This window comes from Nuphar pumila, chromosome 5 (genome assembly GCF_984573655.1).
Source record: "Nuphar pumila chromosome 5, dmNupPumi1.hap1.1, whole genome shotgun sequence".
NCBI classification, from domain to species: Eukaryota; Viridiplantae; Streptophyta; class Magnoliopsida; order Nymphaeales; family Nymphaeaceae; genus Nuphar; species Nuphar pumila.
The window spans coordinates 53,606,208-53,633,545 of NC_143253.1; the positions used below are offsets into that span (position 1 = coordinate 53,606,208).

Sequence of the window (27,338 nt, forward strand, 5' to 3'; positions counted from 1 at the left end):
ATCAATTGTTTACCATCTAGAAATTTGGGTAAAATCTCTCCTTTTGAAACACTATATAAAAGGAAACCTGATTACAACAGATTGTGAATTTTTGGTTGCAAATGCTTTGTTCTTACTGATAAGAATGACAAACTTTCACCTAAAGCTATTCCCCGTCTTTTTGGATATTTCGAGACTCAAAAAGGATTTCGTTATGATTTTAAAAATGATAAGTTATATGTTTCAAAAAATGTGACGTTTTTGGAAGATGAGTGTGATTTTGAAAAAAATGATTCTCATCACGAAAATGTTGACTATTCTTTCTTATTTGACCTATTATCTAGTAATGATAAAATATCATCAAACCATGATAGTGATAATGAAGTAGACATTAATGACTTCAACTCACCCAGTACTCAATAAGATAGAACATCAAATGACCCAATAACCTATTCTTGTAGAGATAGAAATACCTTCAAAAGTGCATTTGAGCAATATAGTGATTCTATTCCCACACATGATCCTAGACAATATGAAAGAAATAGGAAGCCTCTAACAAGCTATGTCTCTTTTGACTCATTTTCACCTAAGTATAGAGCCTCTTTTAGTGCCATTCATTCTTATTTTGAACCAAGAAATTTTAAGGAAGCCAAAAAATGTGTAGAATAGCAAGAAGCTATGAAAAATGAACTCAAAGCTCTTAGGAAAGCCAACACATGTGAATTTTAAACTCTACCTTTTGGAAAGAAAACTATTGGTTGTCGTTGAGTGTTTAAAGTTAAGATTAAGAGTGATAGATCTCTGGAGAGGTATAAAGCTCGCTTAATCGCGAAAGGGTATGGTCAAGAATATGAAATTGACTATGAAGAGTCATTTGCACCCAGCACAGATGGTTACAGTCAAATGTTTCATCACTATTGCGTCTATTAAAAAATAGAACATTTTTCAAATGAATGTTAAAAATGTTTTTTTAAATTGTGATCTTAATGAAGAAGTTTATATGGATGCCCTACCAAGTATGAAAGTTCTTAAAAATAAAGTTATCCGTCTTCGAAAAGCTCTCTATGGTTTGAAATAAGCACCCAAAGCCTGATATGACAGATTTAACAATGTTATGTTAGAGAATGGATTCTCTTCCTCTTATACAGATACTGCATTATTTATCAGAAAATCTGATGCATGTATTGTGATATTATTATTATATGTTGATGATACAAATCCGTCTTGACTTCGAAATTTTAAATGTCAGACTTAGGGTTTCTGACATATTTCTTGGGAATTGAGGTTACTTACTCTCAACGTGATTATTTTTTTTTATCTCAAACTAAACTTGCTTGTGAGATTGTCTAGAATCTCAGATGACAAAATTTGCGAAACTCATGAAATAGTGGGCTCAAAAATGAAAATCGATGACGGGATTCCTCTAACCGTTCTTACTCCTTACAGACAACTGGTAGGCTCGCTAATGTATCTTAGCATCACTCAGCCTGATTTGTCACATGTGATCTATATTGCTAGTCAGTTCCAACATGCTCCCACAACGGTTCACATGAGTGACGTTCTTCACATCATCAGATATTTAAAAAGAACTGTAAATAAGAGAGTATTTTTTGTCTTCATCTTTTGAATTAAAGTTAATTGCCTTTACTGATTCTGATTGGGGAGGTGACCCCAATAACCGTCACTCCACCACTGGTTTCTGTGTTTTCTTAGGTGAATCGTTGGTCTCTTGGAGGTGCAAGAAGCAACAAAAGGTCTCTTTTTCTTCCATCAAAGCCGAATATTGTGCTATGGCATCCACAACCATGAAAATTGTATGGATTCGGCGTCTTCTAGAAGATATGGGAGTCTATATTAAAGAGCCAACAAAGTTATGTTGCGACGATAAATGTGCAATATATATTGCCAAGAATCTTACTTTTCATGAACGCACAAAGCATATATAGATGGATTGTCACTATGTCAGGGAAGAATACTTGAAGGTCATTGATCTCCCGTACGTGACGTCTGAGTACCAACTGGCTGATTTCTTCACTAAAACCCTTTGTTCGCCTAGATTTAATTTTCTTCTTGGCAAACTTGCGGTTATCGCACCGTAAGTTTGAGGGGGGTGTTAAAATGTAATCCTTAATCTCGTTGTATGTATATATATAATACCCGAAAAGGGTATTTCTGTAATTTCCTATTTTACGCATATTCCATTTGGAATATGGTTGTATTTTTTTCTTATTTCCTTTTTATTTTCTTTTTGTGGTTTGTGCCACCTAGGGAAGGCTCCCCAAAAGAGTCGTTGGGGGCTCCCAACAACTCCTTTGGGAGCGTGATGGATAAATAGGGGTGTTCCCCCTTGTAAATGTCAAGCTTGTAAACTCAAGCTTTTGTTCCATTTTCAGTATATATTTCATTTATTTTACGCCTTTGTGCGTATTTGTTCAAGTGTTATTTGAGTGCCTTTGTGCACATCTCTTGTGAGGTATTAGTGCTTGTATGCGTATTGTCTCTTCATAGACATTTTTACACTACACCCACCTAGTGGAGACCATGGGTGTGTTGCATCTTCTCACCCTCAACATGGTTTCTTTGATAGGATCCATACCTTGCATCATGATTTTCTGATGTAAAAATATGATTTTTCAAGTCATGAAGTTTTAATACATCATGGGCTGTTGAAACTTGAGGATCATAGAAAACCTACATGCACATCACAATCATATGATTGAAAACTTGTTTTAGTAGTAATGAATGTACGTACATCACATCTGTAGGGCTTGATCTACAAAAATTAATGGTTTCTAGGAGGTGGGCATAGGTACTCCAGGCGCACTCCAACATTGCTATGTGTGTGTTGCATTATTTAAATTGAATTATTCTGCTTTTTGTCATATGTAAAGGTGTCTGCTGAAATTCATTGTCACTGTTTGTGTTAAGTCTGGCAGAGCTCATCTAGCTCCTTATCCCTTTCCCCTTCTTTTTCTGGGGCTGCTTGGCCTGGTACTCAAGCTGGACTTGTCTATTTATCTATACCAGTTCGGAACGGGAAGGATAAATTAATTCAGAAAGGTCGTTTCTATTGGCCTTAAGTCTCTGATCCACTTGCATGTCATCTCATGGAATAGGAGGCAATACTCGTGGGACGGCTTTGTCAGACATGAAGATGCCTTTCCCTCCAGGAGTTGGGGTAGGACGGCCTGCTGCTCCAAGTGAGGAAGCTCAAAGTTATGAGGTTATTACGGCAGATCGAGCCATTGACGAGAGCAATGTTGGAAATCGTATGCTGAAAAACATGGGCTGGCAGGAAGGCTTGGTATTCTAGATTCTTTTACCATTGTTTAATCACATATTTATTCTTTTTTGTCTTTATAATATATTGTTTCTGTTATGATCAATCTTCTCTTCTCTCTCTCTCTCTTGTGTGGTGGCCAAATGTTTATTTCTTTTCTTTTTTATTTTTTTGACAGGCAGGGTTGGCGTTCCTGCCATCTCACCCTAGTTGACTGTTCCCGCTTTTAACTTGAGATTTCTGATGGGGAATCCTATTTTGGTTTTGATGTGCAGGGTCTTGGCAAAGATGGAAGTGGCATTGTTGAGCCGGTTCATGCACAGGCCACTGAAGAGAGGGCTGGTTTGGGTAGTCAGAGGAGATCTGATCATTGGTCGGAAGCTCAGTCAGGGGATAGCTACAGAAGCATATTACAGAAGAAAGCTCTAGCCAGGTTCCGTGAGATGTCATAAGAATTCTGAGTTGCATGCTTTCCCCCATGTGCATGATGATTGTGACTCCATCCATGCAGCTTCTCTCGTGTAAAGCTACGGTATATTGGGAGCTAATTGCTTTGGTGGCATCTTTTTCCGGTGATGTCTAATGTAAAAATGTTCTGTCAAAAAACTGTTCTGGAAAGGGCAGTAGTGCCTGTTCTTGTCGCATGTTACCTTCACTTGGAAATTTATCCCAAGTTTGACGTGTATACGGTAGCAACTGACTTAATCTGCCTATTTAAATTTTGATTTTAATGTGAAATAGCCCTCCTTAGATTTGGAGAAAAGCCTGGTAAGAATCAGTGTTCACTATTTTGCCATTACCCGATTCTGCCTTAAATGGCTAAATAAGTTACGAATTTTAGAACCTTTGATTCTTGGCGGTTTCAAAAAATTGTTCTGTTTAGAGTCCTAACTCTTAATTTAAGACACGAGGAAAGTAAAGGTACTGGTGCACTAAGTGTGAACTCTGTGCATATATCACTGCCTGCAATTTGTTTTAAACAAATTGGGAAGGCTTCACCAGTCCCAAAAGAAGGAATGAATACCTGTGGGGGGGCTCTGCTTGTCTCGTAGGAGCAGCTAGTGCAGGTCACCTTGTGTTGGGACGTTGCAGGTTCAAAACCCAATGGTACTGTTATATAACTGGTAGGGATCGTCTGGCTAACCTAACCATTGCTAAAGTCTCATTTTGGGCTGATTTTTCTTTTTCCGTTTACTCAACTTCTTACGTTTGTACCTATTCCATTCAACGATAATCTCAATCGTACTTATAGGGGTCATATTTGCTACAATTGTTTGTACAAATGACTTATGATCTGATTTGATGGTTCAAGTTTTGATTCAATCCAACTTGGTAGTTGAGTTGAGGATCTGATATGATGGTTCAAGTTTTGATTCAATCTAACTTGGTAGTTGAGCTTTGTAACAATCTCATCTCGTACCTCTTGAAAATTATTATTTTTTTTACAATTATGAAAACCAAACCTCAAGGCTTCATAGACTTTACAACTTTCAAACCACAAGTGAACTTTATATTGAACTAACAAATCAAATAGCTAACTTTATTAATCAATAAATTAATATCTAAGAACAAAATTAAAATAAATAATATAATCCAGAGCAAAATATCAAAATTAGTCACACGATCTCTTAGGCTCTTTGTGGCAGTCATTTTCTTCACTAAGCTCAAGGTCTTAAGAAAAACATATGAAGTACTGTGTAAAAATCAAAGTTTTTTTATATAAATTTCTCTAAAAATCTAAATAGTCAAGAAAAAGTATAAATCAAATTCATGCAAGTATTTAGAGAAAATATATCAACAACAATCTCCTAAACCATTTACTATTCAAGCATTTGAAAGCAGTTACCATGCAATAACACATTTTCATATGAAACAGAAACAAGAATGTATGAACTAATGCAAAACAATAAAGATGCATGATTTCAATGCATATGCCTGAACAATTTATTAAGTTATTATCAAAGTTATTTTTTGCATGCATGTCCCTATTAAATGTACAAGTTTAGTTTCACTTTTCATTAAACCTACAGATATTAAAAATGAGCACAACAATTCTCAAAGTCTAAGTTAGGTTCTTAGTTATATTTTAACACACAATTTGTATTTAATTACTGAGTTTCACACTTGTTCCTAGACCGATATCATGAATAAAAACTATCCATCGAAATATTATAAATCAATATCTAATGTCGGAACACTAGAAAAATTAACATTCACTGATGCCACTTTTTTGGTATACCAATAACAACAGCTAATTCACAACACCACATCAAGAAAAAGTTTTTGAAAACTCTCTAAAGCTGTGGCTGGGAGGTAAAACACCCTATCGGGTTCAGGAGCACAAATGCATACGGAGTTTTAGTATCCTTACGATTTTCTGAAAATTGCCATCCAAGATTTTCACATTATGGAAGGGACATCCAGGAATAAAAGTATTAATTACACTGTTTATTTCTTTTATCTTTTTAATAAAAGTTAAATTCTTTACAAAAGAATCATTTTGCAAATTAACATGTAAAATACAACACGAGACCTGACCCGCTACAATTTAAACAATGCAATTAAATTAGAAAGCTAATAGTTTCAAAAGTGAATTTCGCAATTCATAAACACAAATCTTGGAGTAGCGTATGCTCCTGGCCTACATGGCCTAGAGTGGTTCACATCTGACCACCGATGCATCTTATGCAAAATTCTCAGTGAACATGCAAACACGCAATTATTCAAATATGTCCATAATGTACATTCATTCACACACAACAAGAATGTACATATAAAATAAATTGCATATGCATACGAAAAAATGCTTACAACATGAATTTTTCTTTCATGATTCATCTTATGCATAACATCCAAACATGCACTTGATCATGTTAATGCAATATCAAAATAACTTCAGAAATTTTGTATTCATGATACACACATTTATGCGACCATGATATTCAATTACATAAGCATTACATAATCAATAAACACTTTTGCTATTCATGTAACAAATTTGGGCATTCTCGGGATGTAGAACATAACCATTGAGTCATATGTAGGCAGACAAAATGCATATGACAACATTAGCATGGTGTTGGCAACATGTTTCTCATGCAGAGAACATGCATCCCAAAGGCGGTGAACAACGAACAATGCAACACATAAGAGTATGTTTGATGGCTTGTCCAGGGTTGGACAAAATGAACAAAATAGAACATTGGTTCTGTTCATTCTGTAATGCTTGTTTCAAGTCCAATGTTTGTTTGTACCGTACTCAAATGCTATGTTTCAATTGTCCATTATTTGATGATGATGTGCAAACAACTTGGACAATCATGGATAATGAGTCGAATTACTTCGTTTTGGATCGTATGACCCAATCCATCCACCATTTTACATGTTTTAACAAATTTATTATGGTTTTTGCTCAAATATGGATCCAATTATGAAATTATATCTAAAATCATGAATTTCTGCCCCCAAATATGGATCTTGAATTAGTTTTTTACCCAGAATATGGATTTTTGCTCCAAATAAGGATCTCAAATAGGATTTTTGCCACGAACATGGATCTTGAATTGAATTTTTGCCCCAAATATGGTTTTTTTGCCTCGAATATGGATCTCGAATTGGATATTTGCCCTGAATATATATTTTGCCCCGAATATATGTTATTCTCTCTCTCTCTCTCTCTTTTTGGAGAATGGGCTGCTATAATGTACTATAATCCGATCTGGACAAGTTCAGTTTTAGATCTGATGATGACCAGAAATTCCTTTAAGAGTTTAAAACAAAAGCTTATCAAAGAAAGTTAAAGAAGACATAATTTGCTTTGCTTTTCAGTATTTCAACAAACAAATAAGGATTATTCATAACAAGACCTTTATTCATTTGCAAAAATTCCACTAGATACAAAAGAGTATGAAAGATATACCAATAACTTTTTAAAACAAAGAAGTTACAAGGGCCGCTGCTTCACATTTCAGAAGTTATGCATGTAAGCCATCTGCAGCCAGTAATTCATCATGCCTACCCATTTCAACAAGTTACCCCTCTTCCATTAGAGCAATAAAATCAACATTTCTTATAAGACTAAGCCATCAGGCTATGATGATGGTTGACCGGCCCAACATGAGGATATCTAGAGCTTCTTAAACTGCCCTTTCTGCCTCAAAATCAAGACCAATAACTTCATCTAGTAGCATGATGCATGGGTTTGAAAGAATTGCTCTAGCAATAGAGAGCTTTATCTTCTGTTCTTCAGTGAAAGCCAACCCACCTGAGGTAAAAAGTCATTAACATATTTGCAAATGTCATAACATAAATCAATGAATAATTGATTATGATCCCCTTACCTGGGTATCATATCCTTTGAAAATTGAGCTGATAAAAGTATGTGCATGTGCTATCTTTGCTGCCTCTTCTATCTGATCAATGGTAACATCCGACCTTCCATAAGCAATATTGTCCTTAATGCTCAAACTCAAATGGGCAGGCTCTTGAGTAACCAATCCTCTCTGACTCCTCAACCACTCTAATTTGAGGCCCTTGATATTTTCCCCATCCAAAGGAACAACTTCTAAACCAAAAATAAAACCTGAACTATTAAATAAAACATGGCAAATATTATATGTTTTGTTTGTTTTTTAATAGAGCTTGGCTTGAAATTGTTAGATTGTTGCTCCATCTATTACTGATGATGGTCTCATCTTAGAAGTTTAGGCACACTTAGCTCTTTAAAATTGATTTTTCTATCTCACTAGATGGATGAGTGGAAATTGAACAAGATGCTTGGGTTCACCATACTAAATAGATATGCATGTATAATACAATGTTAAAAATCTTCATATGTAGTTCAATTATCAGTAAGTTTAGCTAACCGAGAAACCAAATTTTAACAGAGGTTAGAACTTCAAAGGAATGACAAATACAAGACCTGCACAGTTAGCCTTCTGCGAACCATGTCCATGAGATAAGTTGCAGACATTAGAATAATGCCTACACATGTTTCATCTTCAAGACACAAAACTGGAGTTAGTTGTGCATCATCTGCAAAAGCAGATGAAGGCAAAATAGTATCATGACATCCATGCCCACCACCAATAAATATATCATATATAAGCTTAGCATGATCTCATTTATAAAAATCATTGACTTTTAAGGAAAAAAGTGCACCAGCATACCAAATATTCAAATTTTAACAGTGCATAAGCTAAAATAACAAGAATGTATTCTTAAAAAAATTATTCTTATTTTATGTGTTTTTAATTGGTAGCTAGTGGTAAATACATAGAAATAGGATCATTAATGATGATAGTATTAGGATCAAGTTTATATAGTTGCTTGGCTTGTGTTTGTCTTATGTGTTTGCACTGCCAAGTCTTCTAATTTGCATAGTTGCATCTTGTACTATTTTATTTCATATTTCATAGAATAGGTATGCAAATGAATGCATTTCCTGTTCAATTGAGAAAGAAAGAGGTCTTTGATGGTAGTTAGTTAATGCTTCTTTTGGAGACATGTGAATGATTGTTCAATCCTTATCATAAAAAGGACCTTGATAAAGAGGATATAAAAACACACACAGTGTATGTATATGAAGGTATTTATGTAATGATTTTTTTCTCTTCTTCATATGGTAACTTGTTCACTTACACAGTTATTTATGCTTACTGGCTTCCTCTTTTTGATAAGCCTCATTTCATGGGACTGATTTATTTATAAAAGAGCACATTCCGTGCGTGAATAATGGCACTGCAGAAGTAGAATTGTATTGGAGGGATATGCTCTCTCCCACGACAGAATGCAAGCTAAAACCACAAGGAAAAAGGAAAGATCCCATGTTTGTCTTCAGACTTGACAAATGAGGCCATTAACACTAGAATTTTATAAACAAATATGCAACCAATGTTGATCTATAAAAAAAACTATAAATGCATGAAAAAGCTTGGTACATCTTAACAATTGATAATGTTCGGAACAAGTAAATTTTTTATTTCCAGAGAGGAGATTCACACACCTTCAATATTTGTAGGGACAAGCTGCTAGGACCTTTTGAAGAAACCATAGCTTCATCACTCAACAAGCCCATAAAATCCCATGAGTGAGTTGTATGAAGCTTCCTCTTCTGATTAGGAAAGACAGAGACTACGCTAGGCATCACTGTAACAATCAAGGAGAAAAAAGGCATACGTGACAGTAAAGAAGCTTGGGCATCTGTTAATTTGGCTGCAAACCCATTGAAACCATGCTCATAGCTATAACCATGTGAAGCGCTAGCCCTCTCCAAGCTAAAATCAGAAAACACAAACACCAACATAACCTTACTAAATACAAAGGAAGATACTTCATTATTAGGACCTATATTTAGAAAAAGAAGAAGAGAAATATTCAATTTGGATGACAAAACAAAACAAACTATTGTAGGAAAAAGGAAAAAGGGGTTTAAGAAAAAAAAAGTCGAGTTGCTCATGAAGAATAAGTGGTAAAAGGATGAAAGTTTAGCTACCAAAATGTTACAAACAAGAAAACAAATACAGAGAACACATTAAAGAGCAAAACCAGACAAAATGAAATTGTTTGCAACTACATGATATAATCAGTCTTAATATTCGAAGATCATGAATTCTCACAATCATATTCACTAAAAACAACCCAAATGACAGTCAATTAAAATCTCCAAACAAGTATGGAAAATAAATATACATAAAAACAAATCATCATGAAGGATGACACACTATATTACAATTATTAATTGTTTATATGAAAACTCCAAAAAAACATAAATCACGCGAGCACACATTAACAACATGCCATGAACATGCAATGCTAACAAGAACAAGATAAAATTAGCCAGAATAAAATGGCAATCGATCAAATTACTTAAGAAAAATTGAAAACAAACATAACATGAAACTGGGCAAAAGTGCTGAGATGAAGTAAACGTATAAAATTGCAAAATCATTGATACCCACACTGACATCAGAACAGAAAAAGCAACATCAAACAAAACAACTCCAAACCACTAAACATAAGCTCAAAGAGTAAGTAATGTAAACAAGGACAACTATCCTTGACAACAAAGAAAGGAAGAAACCATATTGGATCGTTCTTCCTGCACTATAACAACAGAAAGCAATGACATAAAACAAAACTAAGAATGAAATAAAACAAAACAACTGCAGTATGCAAGATTATGTGTAACCCCTAAAAAATGCCTCACTAACAAACCCTAAAAAACCGTCACCTACAGTTCAACGGAGAGAGGCAAGAGGGAGGTTCCCAAAGGTGAGGTGTCGAGGGTGAGAGCGTCGAGGTGAGAGGAGAGAGTGAGAGAGTTGGGGTGAGAGAGAGGAGATAGCATCTAGGCGAGAGTTGACGACCAGAAGGTGGAGGCGATGGTCGATCACTCTGCCTCTTTCAGCAGAGACCCATCAGCCAGAGCAAATGATGCCTGAAGGGGACCGCTACTATTGCGCAAGGAGGTCAGTGACAAGATCGGCATCAGATTCAAGTGAAATTTCGCAGTGGCAGATCGAAATTAGGAAAACGAAGAAGAGGATGATGATGGGCCGAGCCATTTTTCACTGAGCGAGAGAGACGCATCAACGGGCGCGGTGAGCTCGTCGATGCATTTTCTTTTTGTCCCCTCAATTCCTGTTCATTTTGCAATAGGAGGGGGAGGTGGATTGAAAATTATTATGGACGTGATGGACACGCATAAGGTCGTCCACCGCATCTATGTTTATTGAAAATCGTTGTTCTCAGCGAGATTTTCGTCCGAATCCTGCTGAAAACAGTGCATCAAACATGCCCTAAAAGTGCAGCATTGGTTTGCCCAAAAACAACCCTCAATAAGTTTTTGCACGACCAACCAAATATCATCATAATGATACGAAGGTCAATCGCTCAAACATAACTTTTCCATCAGTCAATCTAAAGAGATAACATGCTGGAAATGCACGGCTGATGCATACATGTATATCAACAATCAAATGTAGAAGATAAGATGCTGAAAATAAGTATTTGATATGATAATACTTAAGAACATATTCAACATAATATCTTAAAAATATATTCAAATTTGTTGTACATCAAGTAAACTCATATGTATATATATCTTCGATGACAATAACATAACGGCATAGGTTCACATGAATAGACGTGAACAGTAATGCAAAAACTATCTTTAATAAACATAAAACAAAACATACATTAACATTGTAGTTACTACTAGTTGGAATTAAGTATGCAACTGCATGTTTCCAAGTGTCAGCCAATAAAATCAGCCCATACATAGGCTAATTAAAACAGTATGTATATTGTGGATTCAAATCGATGAGGCTGTCCGCTAAGAATCAGATCTGATGTAGTCTGATTAGATCTAATTTCAGTCAATAACATGACAAGTACAACTATTCAATAGCTCACAACTCACGGTAGAGATAACAACCCGGATTTTTTTTCCAGGAAACAAAAAAGTTTATTGATAGCATAATGTGACCTGTAACAGGTCTGGTCATGCACACAACAAATCAGTCTGGACCAGATCTGCAAGCTTATATACTCTGCAGATCTGTCCAAATATGTCCACATGTACAGTCGGCATACCCATAGGCGGAGCTGTGTGTGTGTGTGGTGGGGGGGGGGGGGGCAGAACTGGGTTGTAGTCCAGTCCTGCCTCCCAGTCCAGTTATTTTTTTTTTTTAAAGCCCAGTCCTAGCCCGGCCCTGATTCCATATGAATATAGATTTTTATCCATTTTTGTAGCCCAGTTCTAGCCCAGCCCAGCCCTGACTGCAGCAAATAGTTTGATCTGTCTATATGAAATAGATTTTTATTAATAATTGTAATCATTTTTTATTTTATCTCAAAAAAAAATTGGGGGGCACTGCCCCCGAACCCCCGACTGTCACACCAACTTTTTTTTTGCACATGAATCCTAGCTATGCCACTGGGCATACCTGTCCAAATGTGCCCACATGTACACATGGCAGATCTGTCTACTTGTAAAAATAGCCAGATCTATCTAGATTTGAGAATAAATAAGAAGACGACAGAACTGAACATATGATTATATATATATATATATATATATATATATGTTTCATGGCATGAACAATAATAAGATCACTAAATCTGATTTTATTGTATTCATTTATATTTTTGCTATGCATATATAAAAAAACAAAAAATCGACATGATCACTCATCATATCTAAACATAAAATAGACTATATATGATCAATACATGAATTCAAGAGATCGCCAGGCATAAATCAAAATTTTGATACATAATGAAAATCGTTCTTTATAAAAGAGTAATTTTGCACATATATATATATATATATATTCAAAATTGTGTATTTCTATATATACATATACATAAAATCAAATCTCTTTTTTTTCACTAAAATATTACATAAACTTGATCTAGGCTATTTCTCTCTATTCGAATCAATAGAGGAACCCGTACCTTCAATCGAAGATGAAAAAAGAGCAGAGAAACTTTGTTGAATAATTGAAACAGAAATGGATCCTCCTCCTCCTTCTTCTTCTTCTCTCTTTCCTCTCTTTCTTTCTTTTTCCTTCTTCCTTCTCTCTCCCCTTCTCTTTCTAGAAAAAAATCCGGAGAGGGGCGAGTTAGACCCTTTTATAAATTATTATTATTATTTTTTTGGTCTTCTGAAGATAGGGTGATGTCCCTTCTAAAGTCCTTTTATAGAAAATGTAGAACTCTATTTTTTTCTAACCAAATCCTATTTATCCTCTTATTATCACTTATTTTATTTTTTAAAACTAATTTGGGATCTATCTAGAACTCTTATATAGGTAGAGTTCTATCAAATATGAAATCTTTCACTTATCCAAATAATTAAAATTTATAATTTATCAATTAATATAATTTATTAATTATTAAATAATAAAATTTTAAGAATGTTTTAACAGTTATCTCCCCCCTCTGAGAGTCTTTTTAACATAAAATTTCACTCAATTTAACTTCTATATATTGAATTTAAAATTTTAAATTGGTTAGACTTGGATTTCAGATCTTGATTTGGATCCAAGATCTAAATTCATATGGATCTCAACCTAAACCAGATCTTAATTAACATGGGTTTTGGACTTGGTCTAGATTCATATCAACTTAGATTAAACAAATTGGATCCGATCCTGAACTGATCACATCAAAGCAGGTCATTTTTGAAAAAATATGATTTTTGGGCCAACCGTATCTTGAATTCAGAAAAACAAAATATCAATGTTTCAGAATTTTGAGATGAATCTAATGATATATTATCTGAATTTTGCCTAAATTTAATCCAAATTTTGCTTGAATTTTGTTCGATTTTAAAGATAAAAAAAAAGTTTTACCAAATCTTATTTATCTCATTTAGGTCTTGTCAATGGGTCATGGGTTACGCCCAGACTCAGTTGACGTCACCTAAAACTCAAAGATTTCTATTGACTTTCAAAATACTTAGTTAATTTTTTAAAAACCTTAGAATTTAAAATGATAGAAAAACACCCGATATTACATGTTCAACATGGTTGGTTGATTTGTTAGAGATCAAACCGTAGATTATGTTTTTCTGATAAAATAATATGATTATTGTAAAAGTCCAAGTGTATTTACAGTCATTGATTTTTTACATCATCAGAAAATCATGTTTGGCTACCGAAGGTGGATTCACACTAGATGAACCATGTAGATCAGATCTTTAGACTTTAGGTACAAAAATCGTCAAAAAAACAAATAAAAAAAAAACGGATTGGTTAAGTTATTTGTTCCTATAAGTGATTGTAGCAAGTATACACATAAGCATACACCATTTTATTTCAGATTATGAAGATGCAAAACTGAGAGAGAGAGAGAGAGAGAGAGAGAGAGAGAGAGAGAGAGAGAGAGAGAGAGAGAGAGAGAGAGAGAGAGAGAGAGAGAGAGTTTCCCTAGTATGGACTCAAGTTCTGTGTAGAGGGATTTAGCATGTTCATTTAGGCGCTGTTTGGAGCCTTGAATTGGATTTATGTTGCTGTTTCTCCTGTGCTCTTATCCTTTGTGTTTGGAAGCAATGGTGTTGGCAAAACACTACACCAGAAATGGCAACTCCAAACCACATTTCAACACCATCCACAAAAATGGTGGTTTTCCACAACTCTGTCTTCAAAGCCACATTTTAGCAAAGCATTATTTCGGCAGCACATGGAAATGGTGTCTCCATCCTAATGCAAGGTTCTTAAACATAGTCTTAATATAAACTTCAAAGCCTTGATGTAAATCATGAGTTTCATGTAACCATTTGGATGTGAAGTCATTTTTGTGGTTTGTATTTTCATGCAATCTAGACGTTTCCTTTTTATTATGTTCAAATTGTAATGTCTAAATTTATTGGTTAATGTATGTCGAAAGTAAATGAAGCATGAGCATGGGCAATTGGATTCCACTAAATTTTTTTAAGACTAATGAGATATCTTTCTTTGATACCAAAATTACGGCAAGTAAATTTGCACGAAAAAGTATGCAAGTGGTGGCCCAACGGGTCCGACTCAAATCTTGGTCTGAGCCCAACCTAATTCAGCCTCAAGCTCAGAGTGGGCGTGGGCTAGTGCCCTTAGGCCCGACCCATTTAACAGGTCGGACTTGTCGGGCCCTGTGTATAGCTGGACCCAAGGTTTATGAAGCTGGAGCTGCATTTTGCAGACCGAGCCTTACTAGATACTGGCTGAGTACTAGACAGCTCCTCGGCCACTTCTTGCAGTGCCTTCGAACAAGGGCACTGGCTTTCCCACTGCAAACAAGCAGTTGGTTCAACCGATTCTCTTCTATCGCCATACTTCTTTTTGAGATGTCATCGATGCAAGTTGTTTTGCTAAAGTTGAACTCAGTAAATATAATCCGCAGGGGGGGGGGGGCTCAGCTTGGCTGGTAGGAGCTGTATGTGCATGCCTCCTTGTGGGAGGGTGGTGTATGTTCTCCCCTGATGATTCACTGAATCCCACGTCTGTGTTCGGGGGTCCGAATGAGCGCCACATATGTAAGCACATGGGACTCGTATTCCCGTGCATGTCTGCATCACTTAGCATCGTGCAAAGACTTAAGTACCATTTCTTGCTATTCTTGCCATGAAATGACGGTTCAAGAAAATGACAAAAATATCCTCCATTCAAAAGTTGGGAAACCACGGTTCGAGAAAAGGACAAAAAAGTCCTCCATGCAAAAGTTGGGAAACGACGTTTGAAAAAAAAGTCTTTCATCCAGAAAGTTTGATGTTAATTATTTATTAAACTCTTGCACCATTTGCTTTAACAGTAGCTCCCATTGACAACGCAAACTTTGCCGTCGTCTCCAGTCGATGTTCCCACCTTGTTTTTTATCCTGATCGACACCACATTGTCTCCTTCTCGTTCCTACCGTTAGGCATTATGAAAGAAAGCAACAACGCACAAACATTTCAACCAGTGCCATTAAGGCGTCATGAGTAGCTTTCCATCTCATCATGCTATCGATGAAGAACACATGTCGTCTTGTGTGCCATTAAGGCGTTGTTTTGTTATTGCAGGTAGATCTTGTCCTTACGATGGTTGGAAACTTATCGATATTTGTAAGACGCTGAGACTTGTTGACAAGAATGCTTGTTTACAAATGCTAGGAAGAGCCTCTACCCCATCAAGTATCCTCTATTCACTCAGTATATGCATTGTATCTCAAACCGCTGTATTAGTAACATACTACCGATTTGTGAGGTATTGTTTTGTTAGTTAATATCGATTTGTAATATATTTTGTGATATATTTATCAACTTTTAAGATATTATGGTTTTGTATAGTCGATTTGTAAGTTATTATGCTGAATTGCTGTATCGATTTGCAATATATTATTCGACATATATATCAATTTGTAAGATATTATATGTTTTGTAATATGTATTTATAAGATATTTGTAGACAAACTTCGAAAATGTGTGCGTGTAGAAACACATTTTTACATGCCTGCGGTGGCGATTTTCGTAATCAAATTGCTGCTCAGTTAGTGTTTTCTATTGAACTCGCTTCACAACCTCGTGGATATAATGAAAGCGTTGTCGTCAACAGACATGGACAACATGTCGTTTCTTTTATTGCCATGGTAAGTAACAACTCGATGCTCAGTATAAACAAATATCAGACCGCAGTTGCTTTTGTACTGTGATTCATTAAATCATTTTTTTAACTTTCTTAACCTTATCGGTATCCATTGTTATATGCATCCTGATTAAATCGTAGTAAACGTATGCACTTGCTAACACAAATTGATATCTTGCTTATAACAATGGTGAGCTTATCATCTGGTTGTAATGAAGATGATCTATCTCAATCATTTGAAAGATATGGAGAATTGAACATCTATACTAATGACGCACCTGAAGAAGTCAACATGTACACTAGTGATGCACATGATAAGGGTGCAGTCATTAGATTCACTCTTGACTTGAATGTTCTAGTAGAAGAAATGCAATTCAATAATGAAGTAGACGATCACAACATTATACTTAATAAAAGTGTAGGCGCTGGGAACGTACATGGAACTACACTTGACTATGTTCTACTAGAAGGAATGCAGTTTAATAATGAGGAAGCTGCATATAAATTTTACAATGATTATGCCTTAAAAGTTGGCTTCAGTGTTAGAAGGTTTTCTTGGTCAAAAAATGCATAGGGTGTCGTGGTGAGAAAAACGTATGTTTGTTCCAAGCAAGGTTGAAAGAAATCAATTGGAAATCCAATAAGGAGCACGCCAGAATCAAGATGTGGATGTCAAGCGAGAATGGTGTTGAGAAGACTTTCGAATGAGAAATTTGTATTTCGTACTTTAATCATTGAACATACTCATGATTTATCTGCATCATTTATGACTCATATGCTAAGGTCACATCATAAAGTAACTGTAGTGCATGCTGCAATGGCTGAAATAGCCGATAGTACCGATATTGCACCAAGAAAGACATACAATTTGTTTGCCCACATAGTTGGTGGTCGCGATAATGTGCCATTCACACCTTTGAATCTAAGAAACCACTTGAGAAGGAAGATGACAGATAACATGAAGAACGGAGAAATATGTTCTTTGGTTGATTACTTATAAAAGAAATCAAGCATTGACCCTTGTTTCTTTAGTGCAATGCAACTGGATGAAGATGGATATGCTATGAATATGTTTTTGGCAGATTCAAAGTCAAGAGTAGATTATGAATGTTTCAATGTTGTGCTTGTATTTGATACTGCAGTGAAGATTAATACTGAACAATGGTCATTTACGCAGTTTGTCGGAGTGAACCATCACTCACAGAGTTGTATATTAGGCGACACTTTTTTGTATGATCAGACCAAGGAAAGCTTTGAGTGGTTGTTCAAAGTATTTATACAAGCAATGAATGTGAAGCAACCTGAAGCTGTACTTACAGATGGTGATCACGCAATTGCGGCTGCAGTGCTTCATGTGTGGCTAGATGCACATCATCGCCTATGTTTGTGGTATATCTTTCAAAATGCAACAAAGAACATAGGACACATATTTAATCAGAAGACATGGTTTGACAAAAAGTTTACAAAGTGTGTACTTGAGAGCGTAGACGAGGTCACCTTTATGTCAGATTGGGAGGAAATGAATAAGATATACAACCTTAAAGACTGTCATTGGTTATAAAATTTATATGCAGAAAAAGAGAAGTAATCATTGACATATGGAAGACAATACTTTTGTGCAGGTATGGTAAGCACACAAAGAGCTGAATCTATGCATACCACGTTGAAGAAAACCCTGTATTCATGTTTAATAATGTTTCGCTTCATGAAACAATATGAATTATTTGTAGACGGTCTAAGACAGAATGAGCTTGAACAAGACGTGAAATGCTTCAATACATGACCTATAACTTTGGGCATGAAAATATTGATGTGACCTGCAGATCTATATACACTAACTGTATTTGAATGGATCAAGAAAGAGGTTATACATGTCATGAATTGCAATATAGAAGAACTCGTGCAAACTGAGAATATACACAAATACTATATTTTATGGGAGGACCAAGAGCATCAGAAAAGGCAAGAAGCACATGTCACGTACAATGTTGACAATAAAAAAGTTGAATGTTTGTGCAAAATGTATGAATTCAAAGGTATTTTATGTCGTCATGCATTAAAGGCACTTAATCAAGAGAAGATACAAGAAATACCCGAGTCTTATGTAATGCGAAGATGGAGGAGACAAACAAAGATTGAAATGTTAGATATGGACAATGTCAATAAATCTGGTGTTGACGAGAAGTGCCACATAGCCTCCCGTTACCAATAACTGTGTAGGTCATTTATGCATGTTGCTGATTTGGCATCGAAAAGTGAATAAGGCTATATATGCATGAGAAAAGTGTCAAAGGTGTTACTTGAAAACGTGCAGCTAATGAATACCAGTCAAAGATAATGGGATCGAACAACGTAGGTGAAAATCATGCTTCCCTTGACACTTCTGAGAAGTTGTGTTGAAACGTAAACATTATCTTCAACAAGTCAATAGTGAGTGTTGTTGATTATGATGGACATATTCATCAAGCGAAGGGTATCAAAAGAAAACCTGCCTCTGATCGAAGTCGTCAGAGGGCAAAGGGTGCACTAGAATTGGTTGACAAGAAAAGGTCTAAGAAATAACCAACCTGTAATCAAAAGCAACAAAGGCCTTCACATGAACAGGTATATAAGACATTATATTGCTTTCCATGTTATTTGCATTACGTGAAGCTTGTTAATATATAACTCGTGTAATGTCCAACATGCAGCAATACCCTAAAGACATAATATCCAACGTTGTAACCTTCATTCCTTCTCACCATATTTTCGAGAATGATAGCTTCAGTTTTACAAGTCTTTTGGTATGTAATCAATGTTGGGAGGAGGTTTGCATTTCTTGTAAAACTTAATGCAGTGTCTTATATTTCCTGTTTCATGACAGACTCAGATGAATTCGAAAACGAGCTATGGGACACAGGAATCTCGTGTGGAGTATTAATTTAGTTGTCATGCCTCTTTGCATGACCTGATTTCCACATTGTCGGATTTGTTAAGAGTTTAACAAAACAGCAATGCTCGTTTACTGAGAAATAGGGTACAATGGGATGCCATTACTACTGAGCTCCTTTACATTGGAGAGGATGTATCCTCAGTTGCTCATAGACATTGTAACCAACTATTAATAGTTTTTATATGCGAAAGTAGTTGTAACTCATGTAAATCATGTGGATTTATAGTTACGAATTTGCGGCGAGAAAGATTTGTCTTTGGGTTTTTTTTTCAAACGAAAACATGTCTATTCGAGAATCTAACTCGTTTTTTATTATTGAAGCAAAAAATTGAAATCCTTAAACCATCTTTCCCAATCACCAGTAAAAGCGAATAGGAAAAATCGTTGACGTAGACATTTGCCGTACTAGCAAATTGCTACAACATGTAGCCTTCATAGGTCGTGGTGTAAATCACGAATGTGGTTATCATTCATTTAGACAAACCTCTCTGTCCAGTTGGCAGACATCATTATGTAAAACACCATGGTATAACGATTTACAGATTCATTTCTACGTTGATCACAAGTGGATAACAATCGCGCTGTTCATGAGCACAAATCGTGGTAAAGGTGCACAGTGAGTGCTTGTGCAAATCAATTCCACCGTTTATTAATAATCTTGCAAATAATGTTTGTGCATTTATATAAAGACACGTTAAAAAAACTCATCATTTCCAGTTTACACAACCAGAATCGCTTGAACGATTATTAGTTGCGAGGGGCGAACATATCAGCGATTTGATTTTAAATCTATTTAACATCTCCTTCTCTTTCTTTACTGCGACATCACAACTTCTTCTTCGTCAGTTGCTTTTTTCTCGTCTGTCTTCTTCTTCTTCTTAATTAGTAAAATAAAATAGACCACAACGATAAGAGATGTTTGTCGTTCATAACTCGTTGTTTTGCTCACCCTCCATGAATGTAAATCACAAAAGAGACTCGTGATGCATGCGGTCAACAAGGGCTTGTAATATTCGCCTTTCGTAAATGAAAATATTCCATAGCTATAAGAGTTGTTTGTTGTTAAAAAATTGTGATCTTTCTCGCCCTCTGTGAATGAAAATCGCAATAATAGATTTGTGATTTATGCGTTCAACAAGCCTTATAATGTTCGCCTGTGAACACCCCAAAATTTTCAAAGATTTACAAAATGACCCTTTTGCCCCTAAACCCCATCTTCTGAGAAAATCAAAGCGATTTCAAAACAAAATTTTAGTCTTTCTTCAGATTTCTGGATTAAATTCCACATTGATATATTCAAATTCAACTTCGGGTCTGAACCCAGTGTTTTAAATCCAAATCTGAGCCCCGTTGTCCGATTTCCAAAATAAGATCACAAAAATACCAAAAAAAAATTTATTTTGAAAGACTCGGGCGGCTCATCCGGCACTCTGTTGGATCCTCGACCCTATATTTCTCAGTTCAAGGTTGTAAACCTCGAATATTTCTCAAAAATTCAGACATAAATCCACTTTTTGAAGAAATTTCCCCCAAAATAGCTTTTAATTCTAAAAAAAAACCCCTTTTTGTAAATTTTTTACAAAAACACCAAAAAAATTAGTTTTAATCTTTGATTTCTCGTAAAACTCTAGAATTTTATTCTAAAAATACAAAAAAAATGGAAAAATAACATAAAAACCCAAGAGATTGAGAAAAGCTACGCGAAAAATGAATGACTTTTAGCATCTTAAAGTTGGTTTTGCTGAAAACCTCGTTTTGGAAAACCATTTTATAAAAATTTCTTTTTTAAGGGGACCTCCTTTTTGAAATAGAAAAAATTTGCAACGGCTGCAGGCTCGCTCCTCCTCTCCGTCGTCCGATCTGCAACAGCCTACCTTCATCTCCACCCTCAATCCTTAACGGATTTTCCCCTCTCGAGGCTTCCATTTCCCCTTTAAGAAGAGGCCTCCAATCTTCTTCTCGATCATCCATTATCTTCCTTGAGATCGATTTTCCTTAGCCTTCAGATCCATCTCTTACAATCCATGAACTTCATCCAGCTTTTCATCGACTTTTCTTCTGAGGATTCACTCTTCCCATCATACCTATCCCTTTGAAGCAGGATCAAGTCTTCATCCTCCATCAATTCCCTCCATCGATCCATCCATTCTCTATTTTCTCGCATCCACAATCGCGCATCACCCAATCACCAAAGAAAAGATCATCCGCCACTGCAAACCCTGCATTGATTCTGTAACAGAGGCCAGAAGAAAGAGTCCTCTCTCGCATAGTTTCGTTGAGCCCCTGCAGTGACGAATTTGGAGAAAATACTACCAGATCTCCCTCTTCAAGCCCTGAAGTCCCCGTAAACAAGAGGAGACAACAGGTAGCCTATCTGATTCCATCAAAGGGATACCAGCTCCACCAAAGAGTATCACTCCTTTTTCTTGGTTAAAACCTAGCAATCTGGTAAGAACCCCCTGCTTCTCCTCATTGTTTAGATTCCATTTTTCTTATTTCTTAAGAAAGCACCTCTTGCAGTATCGAATTGCTCATGACAATTTCGATCTGTATGTGTGCGATATCAACGGAATATCCATGCATTCCAACAACTTTTCCATAGTTCATCTCTGAATTTCCTTAATATTTCCCTGTGTTCTATATAGAGTGTAATCCCTTTTCCCACCTTCGTGTGGCTTGCTTCCTGTTTTTCATCATTTATCTTGTTGAATTTCTTTAAATTACGTAGGTATAAATATCTCTTTATGCTGTTTTAGATCTGATAATTCTTTGTCTTCAGCATCTAGCTTCTGATATGTCATAGATCTGAATGTTTACTCTGATCTGGCGTATTTTTCTGATTTACTGCATCCGGATTGCTGTTAGAATTCCTATTTGATTCATTGAGAAATTCTCATCAACATTGCACATGATCTTCACAATAGACCAGATGTCATGTCTGATGGGAGGTTCTTCACTCACTTGGTGTATTACAAACAACCATTACATTATGATGTCTTACCATCTCATTTGTTTGCAACATCCATTAATTTCATTTTGCTCCATCATTGAGCAGTAACATCATTGCCTGCAACTTATTTCTGAACCATAAAATGGGAGTTTAAAACCTTATCATCTGTAGTTGTAAATATACTAACACATCTCTAGATCCTATATATTCCCACGTAATCCATTCAGAATATTGATGATAATAGTTTCCCTTTTGAGTTCATCTCAAATCCTATTGCAGCTCCCTCTTTCAGTCATCCTAATCTGTTAGGGACATATTTACTTTCTGTTACTCTGTATCGCTCTATGTGTCTCACATCATTCTAAAACATTTCTTTGCAGATTTGTTTTACGTTAGTGTTTCCTTTTGATTTTGTACTGCCATTTGCAGAATCGTTTTATGCTTTGCAAACTTACTGTATAATCCAACCAATATTCTGTTATTCTCTGCATACTTGGCCTATCATGTCCCATTCAGGCGTAATTACCATTCATGTATACATGTTTGCACAAATTCGTGCAAGTAGAAGTAGTAGTCACATATTCATTATGGTCTCTCTCAAACACTCCTTGAATAGAATCTGTTTGTATAGACATCTACTGAGTTCACAGACATTATTACACCCCCTGCTCGCTACCTGTAAAGTCTTCTCACATAGGAATAAATTGAATCTCAAATCTGGAGACACCCAAAATCTCATGGTAAAAGTTAGCTTCATCTTATTGATGAGCAATTACTTAATGCCAACAACAAAGTAGGAAATAAAAGTGATGAGTGTTTTGAAAACCAATCATAGAACATTGTAAATGTAATAGATCTTGTCTTTCCTTCTGCAAATGAGATAATTGGTATGACCACCACAACTGAATCTGAAGCTCTGTAAGAGCAGTAGCTACATAAGTGATTCCTGGCCTGCATTCAATTAAGGAAAGGTTAATATGACATGTAACCACCTCTTTGACTACTGTCATATGTCAAGATTCCAGTGATCGAGTCTAAATCACCCTGGAGGCACTTAGAGGGTCCTTTGTTTATGGGCGATTGGATGTCTTCCTAAATATGCATGTCATTCCACCTCTGTGTCAAGGATGGATGGATTTGAAAGTCATCATTTCACTGTTTCCAAATTTCATCATATGCGTGTTCTGTCTTGTAAAAAAAAAAAATTTTTAAGTTTACAGCCCAAGGTGATTAACCTATGTGCAGAATCTCAAGTTTGTTGTAAATCATCCCTCACAACATTCTACTTGTATAACAACACATGACATTTTCCACAGTGTTGCCGGGCCACCCTTATCATCTGTTATATATCAATATACATCCCCTGTACATCGATCTCCCCTATGATATCAAATCATCATATATGTCTCTTTCTTAACTTTCATTAATTTTTTTTTTTTACTTTCATTGTTGTTTGTGAATATTTTAGCAGACATGTTCATCATACCTTGTTCTGTTTCATGACCATTCTTTGCAAATTGGGATAAATTTCTTGAAATCCCAATGTCTTACAGTTTTTTTTTTCTCTTTTTTTCTTTCTTTACCCATCCCTCAGGCATTCATATGCTATCACAAAGAAGGGAGTTAATCTAGAGTTTGAGTGACTTGATGTTATGAAAACGGTGGGTATCGCCAGATTCCCTTCATTGATATTGTAGGAAGATGATTCATTACAACCATTTGCAGTCATCATCTGCAAATGGCACTGTTCACTTATCTTTTGGACCCATGTTTCCCATCTTCATGCTACCATTCATCATCTTAGGATACTTTCAGCCATATACACACCCACTGCACTTCCCTTTCAGCATGCGCACATCACTGCACACATATTCACTATTGTACATTTGTAACAACAGAATTCCATAGGTAAAACAGTATACATATTGGAACATTTCAGTAGGTTTTCTGTTTTACATCAGAGTCTTCGATGTTAACCATCCCACTTGCCTCAACAACATTTGATTAGTATAAGTTTTCACTTGGTGGATGCCACTTAAAGGTTTAGTCCTTTGGGACTATTGTGCATTATTGGAAGTTTAACCACATCCATTAGAATCAGCCCGAAACATTAGCTGAAATACCAAATTTCTCATGATCTACTGAACATCAGGGTTTGATCTGCTGCATTTTGAATTTTGGTCATAAGCAAGCAGTGTGAAAACATTGCTTGTATGTTGATTTGTTCCATCCATATTCAACATATTTCACTTGTATACTTATCCACTTCATCAACATCACTCTCATCCACCTATGTTGCTTGTATATCATATGTAATGTATATATGTGTATATATATATATATATGTATATATAAGTATGCATGTATATATATATGTATGTAAGTATGTATATATCATTTCTCACATCTTGAATCATAAAAATCATGGCATATGAGCATCTTGTTTTGCATCTTTGAAATCAAGGTGATACTTCTACTTTCATACTAAGCAAGTGTTTTTGTAGGAATCTCTGGAGAATGTTGATTTCTCTCTTAGATTAGGATTCTGTCATGTCTCATTGTAATAAGCTAGCTATTAGTGAGAATTCTTTACATTTCCAGTTTTAGGTAGAATGGATGAGCATTATGAACATCATGAATGGCTTGTTTTCATGCGTTTTTTTTTTATTTCTCAAATTCTCACAATGGTGAAACACGAATGGCACGTGCACCATTTCGTAAGAGGTAAATTAATTCTAAGTTGATGATTTACATCAACGGCCATAGTCGGGGTGTAAACAAGACTTAGTATTTTTATCTTTTATGAAATAATACTGGATCCACACAGGATCCTTTTCAAAAATCATCATATTCTTCAAATATTTCACCTTTTATCAGAGTTTAACTTAGAATTAATTCAATATATATACCAATGTCCATAGTCAGGGTATATTGAGAATTAATTTCATTTTAAATTCTATAAAAGTACCAAAAAGGTATTTTATCCTTCATTTGAATTTAGATATGACTATTATATAATACATTCAATGACCATAGTCAGGAGTGTATTATATCATTAATCTTATTTAAATTCATTTGAAGAATGAAATATGATTTTTTTCAAATCCAATTTCAAACTTATTCAAATTCATTCGTCATTTAGAGTAGAATTGCATCATATTTTCAAAAACTCCCTTTCAAAAACCCAAGTGATTATGAATATCCCTTCTTCAAATTTCTATTTCAAATTCCAAATCTATCTCAATTTCAAAGTCCAACTTGACTTTGGAATTTCAAAATCATTTCATATTCAAAACTCCAAAAATTCCAACCCAAAATTCAAGATCCAATTTCAAAGTTCAGATTAAACTTTGAAATTTCTGATTCATTCTCAAAATCAAAACCAAGTTTATCTTCATATCTTCAATCACAGTTTGAGATTGATTTTTTGAATCTCAAAATCTAAATCTTCCTAAAGTTTTAAAATTCTATCCGGGTTTCCAAAACCCATATCCATCTTCAAAAGCCCCATTTGGGTTTTCAGAAATCCAAATCCAAGGTTAGATTCTAATCCCAGCTTGGATCCAGATTTCCAAGTATGAATCCAACTTCCCCTTTGGATCTTATACCTCAGATCCACATTTCATCTTGGATTCCAAATCTTGGATCAAATCCATTCTAGGATCCAGAACCCAATTCTACTTTGGATCTTAGATTTCAGATTCAAAATCCATTTTAGGTTCCAGGATTCAAACATTCATATCGGATCTCAGACTTCAGATCCAATTCCTTCCTAGAGTCCACGGTCCAATTCTATATCTTGGATCTCAGACTTCAGATCCAAAAACCATTTAGGATCCAGAATCCAATTCTACTTTGGATCTCAGACTTCAGATCCAAAAACCATTTAGGATCCAGAATCAAATTCTACTTTGGATCTCAGACTTCAGATCCAAAATCCATTTTAGGATCTAGAACCCAATTCTACTTTGGATCTTAGACTTCAGATCCAAAATTCATCTTGGATTCTGATTCTTAAATCCAATTCCATTCAAAATCTCAGATCCAAATCCTATCTTGATTCCGATTCTTAAAATCCAATTCCATTTTCATTTCAGATTTCAAATCTAATTTCTATTTTCAGGTTCTAAAATCAGAATTCAATTTTGAACTTTATTTAGGATTCAAACTTTGGGTTCAAATTCCATCTTGAATTCCAACTTTTCAAATCAATCCCATTTCTCAATTCCTTCAGAAATTCCCACATTTTATTATGATTTCAAACTTCAAAGTTAGAATTCAATTCCATTTCATCTCTATTCTGATTCAAATTCCATTTATGACTTTGAAATTTCCTTTCTTCTCCTTTTATCTCAATTTCAGAAATCATCTCTTTCAAAGTTCAGATTTATTTCCCAAGCTTTGATTATTCTAAAAACTTAGAACTTTAAATCTTAAGTTCTGAGTTAAACACCATTTCTTCACTCTATCATCAGATTTATCTCAGAAACACTTGGGAATTCTTCAAAACACTTTCAAAAAGAGCATACATCTTTGCATTTGCACAAGCATGATTCTTTGTGCATTTAGACTTGGAATAATTTCTTAGCAAAAAAAAAGGCATAAATTCGACCCTTGGTTTGATTACCCCTGGTAAAGGTGTCAGGAACGGTCAAACCTCGTGCCGACGAGAGGATCCCGTCTCCCAGTTTTCCCGCAAACATTTCAAAAACGGAGGCGAGTTATTTCAAATATTTTCAAATTAAGGTCAAGTGAGACCCGCAAAAGAGTTCTTCTTCTCCTCCTTTTCTTTTCTTTTCTCTTCTCTCTTTCTTTCCGTCTTTTATCTTCTCCCTTCAAAAAGGAGGAAATAGAGGTTGGAAAGGAAAAGAGAAGGAAGAGAGAGAATATTACGAGAGGAAAATTTTTGCGATGATCACAGTTTTGGCGACCGTGATGGGACTCATCTCCGTCCGATCGAATTTAATGCTTTTTTTTTGCTTTGATATTTTCTAAGTCTTTATTCTAAACATATGTCAGCTTCATTTCCATGCAAACCTTAGGAAGCCTAGATTTTGTCCTAAGCTGACATCATTGCATATAAGATTTAAG

The 27,338-nt window shown here is 35.4% G+C and overlaps 1 protein-coding gene and 1 long non-coding RNA gene across 9 annotated transcripts in view; one reads left to right on the forward strand and one right to left on the reverse strand.

The window, feature by feature from the left end:
* LOC149837607 (SUPPRESSOR OF ABI3-5-like) overlaps positions 1-4,031 on the forward strand; it is a 42,078-nt gene extending 38,047 nt beyond the window's left edge. For 7 of the 8 annotated variants that reach the window (XR_016431910.1, XR_016431911.1, XM_090006138.1 and 4 more), the window contains 2 exons: positions 3,096-3,283; positions 3,535-4,031. Coding sequence is in view for 5 of the 8 variants with exons in the window: in XM_090006138.1 (XP_089862264.1) it covers positions 3,096-3,283; positions 3,535-3,711 (365 nt within the window). In the remaining 3 variants the exon portion in view is untranslated. Of the gene's footprint in view, positions 1-3,006; positions 3,284-3,534 lie in introns of all 8 variants that reach the window. The other variant, XR_016431912.1, reaches the window with a different exon arrangement.
* Positions 4,032-7,110: 3,079 nt separating this feature from the next.
* Positions 7,111-10,936, reverse strand: LOC149837608 (uncharacterized). The gene is made up of 2 exons (XR_016432121.1): positions 7,600-10,936; positions 7,111-7,523 (listed from the first exon to the last, which is right to left on the reverse strand). It is a non-coding gene; the product is annotated as an uncharacterized LOC149837608 (long non-coding RNA).
* Between the last annotated feature and the right edge of the window lie 16,402 nt (positions 10,937-27,338).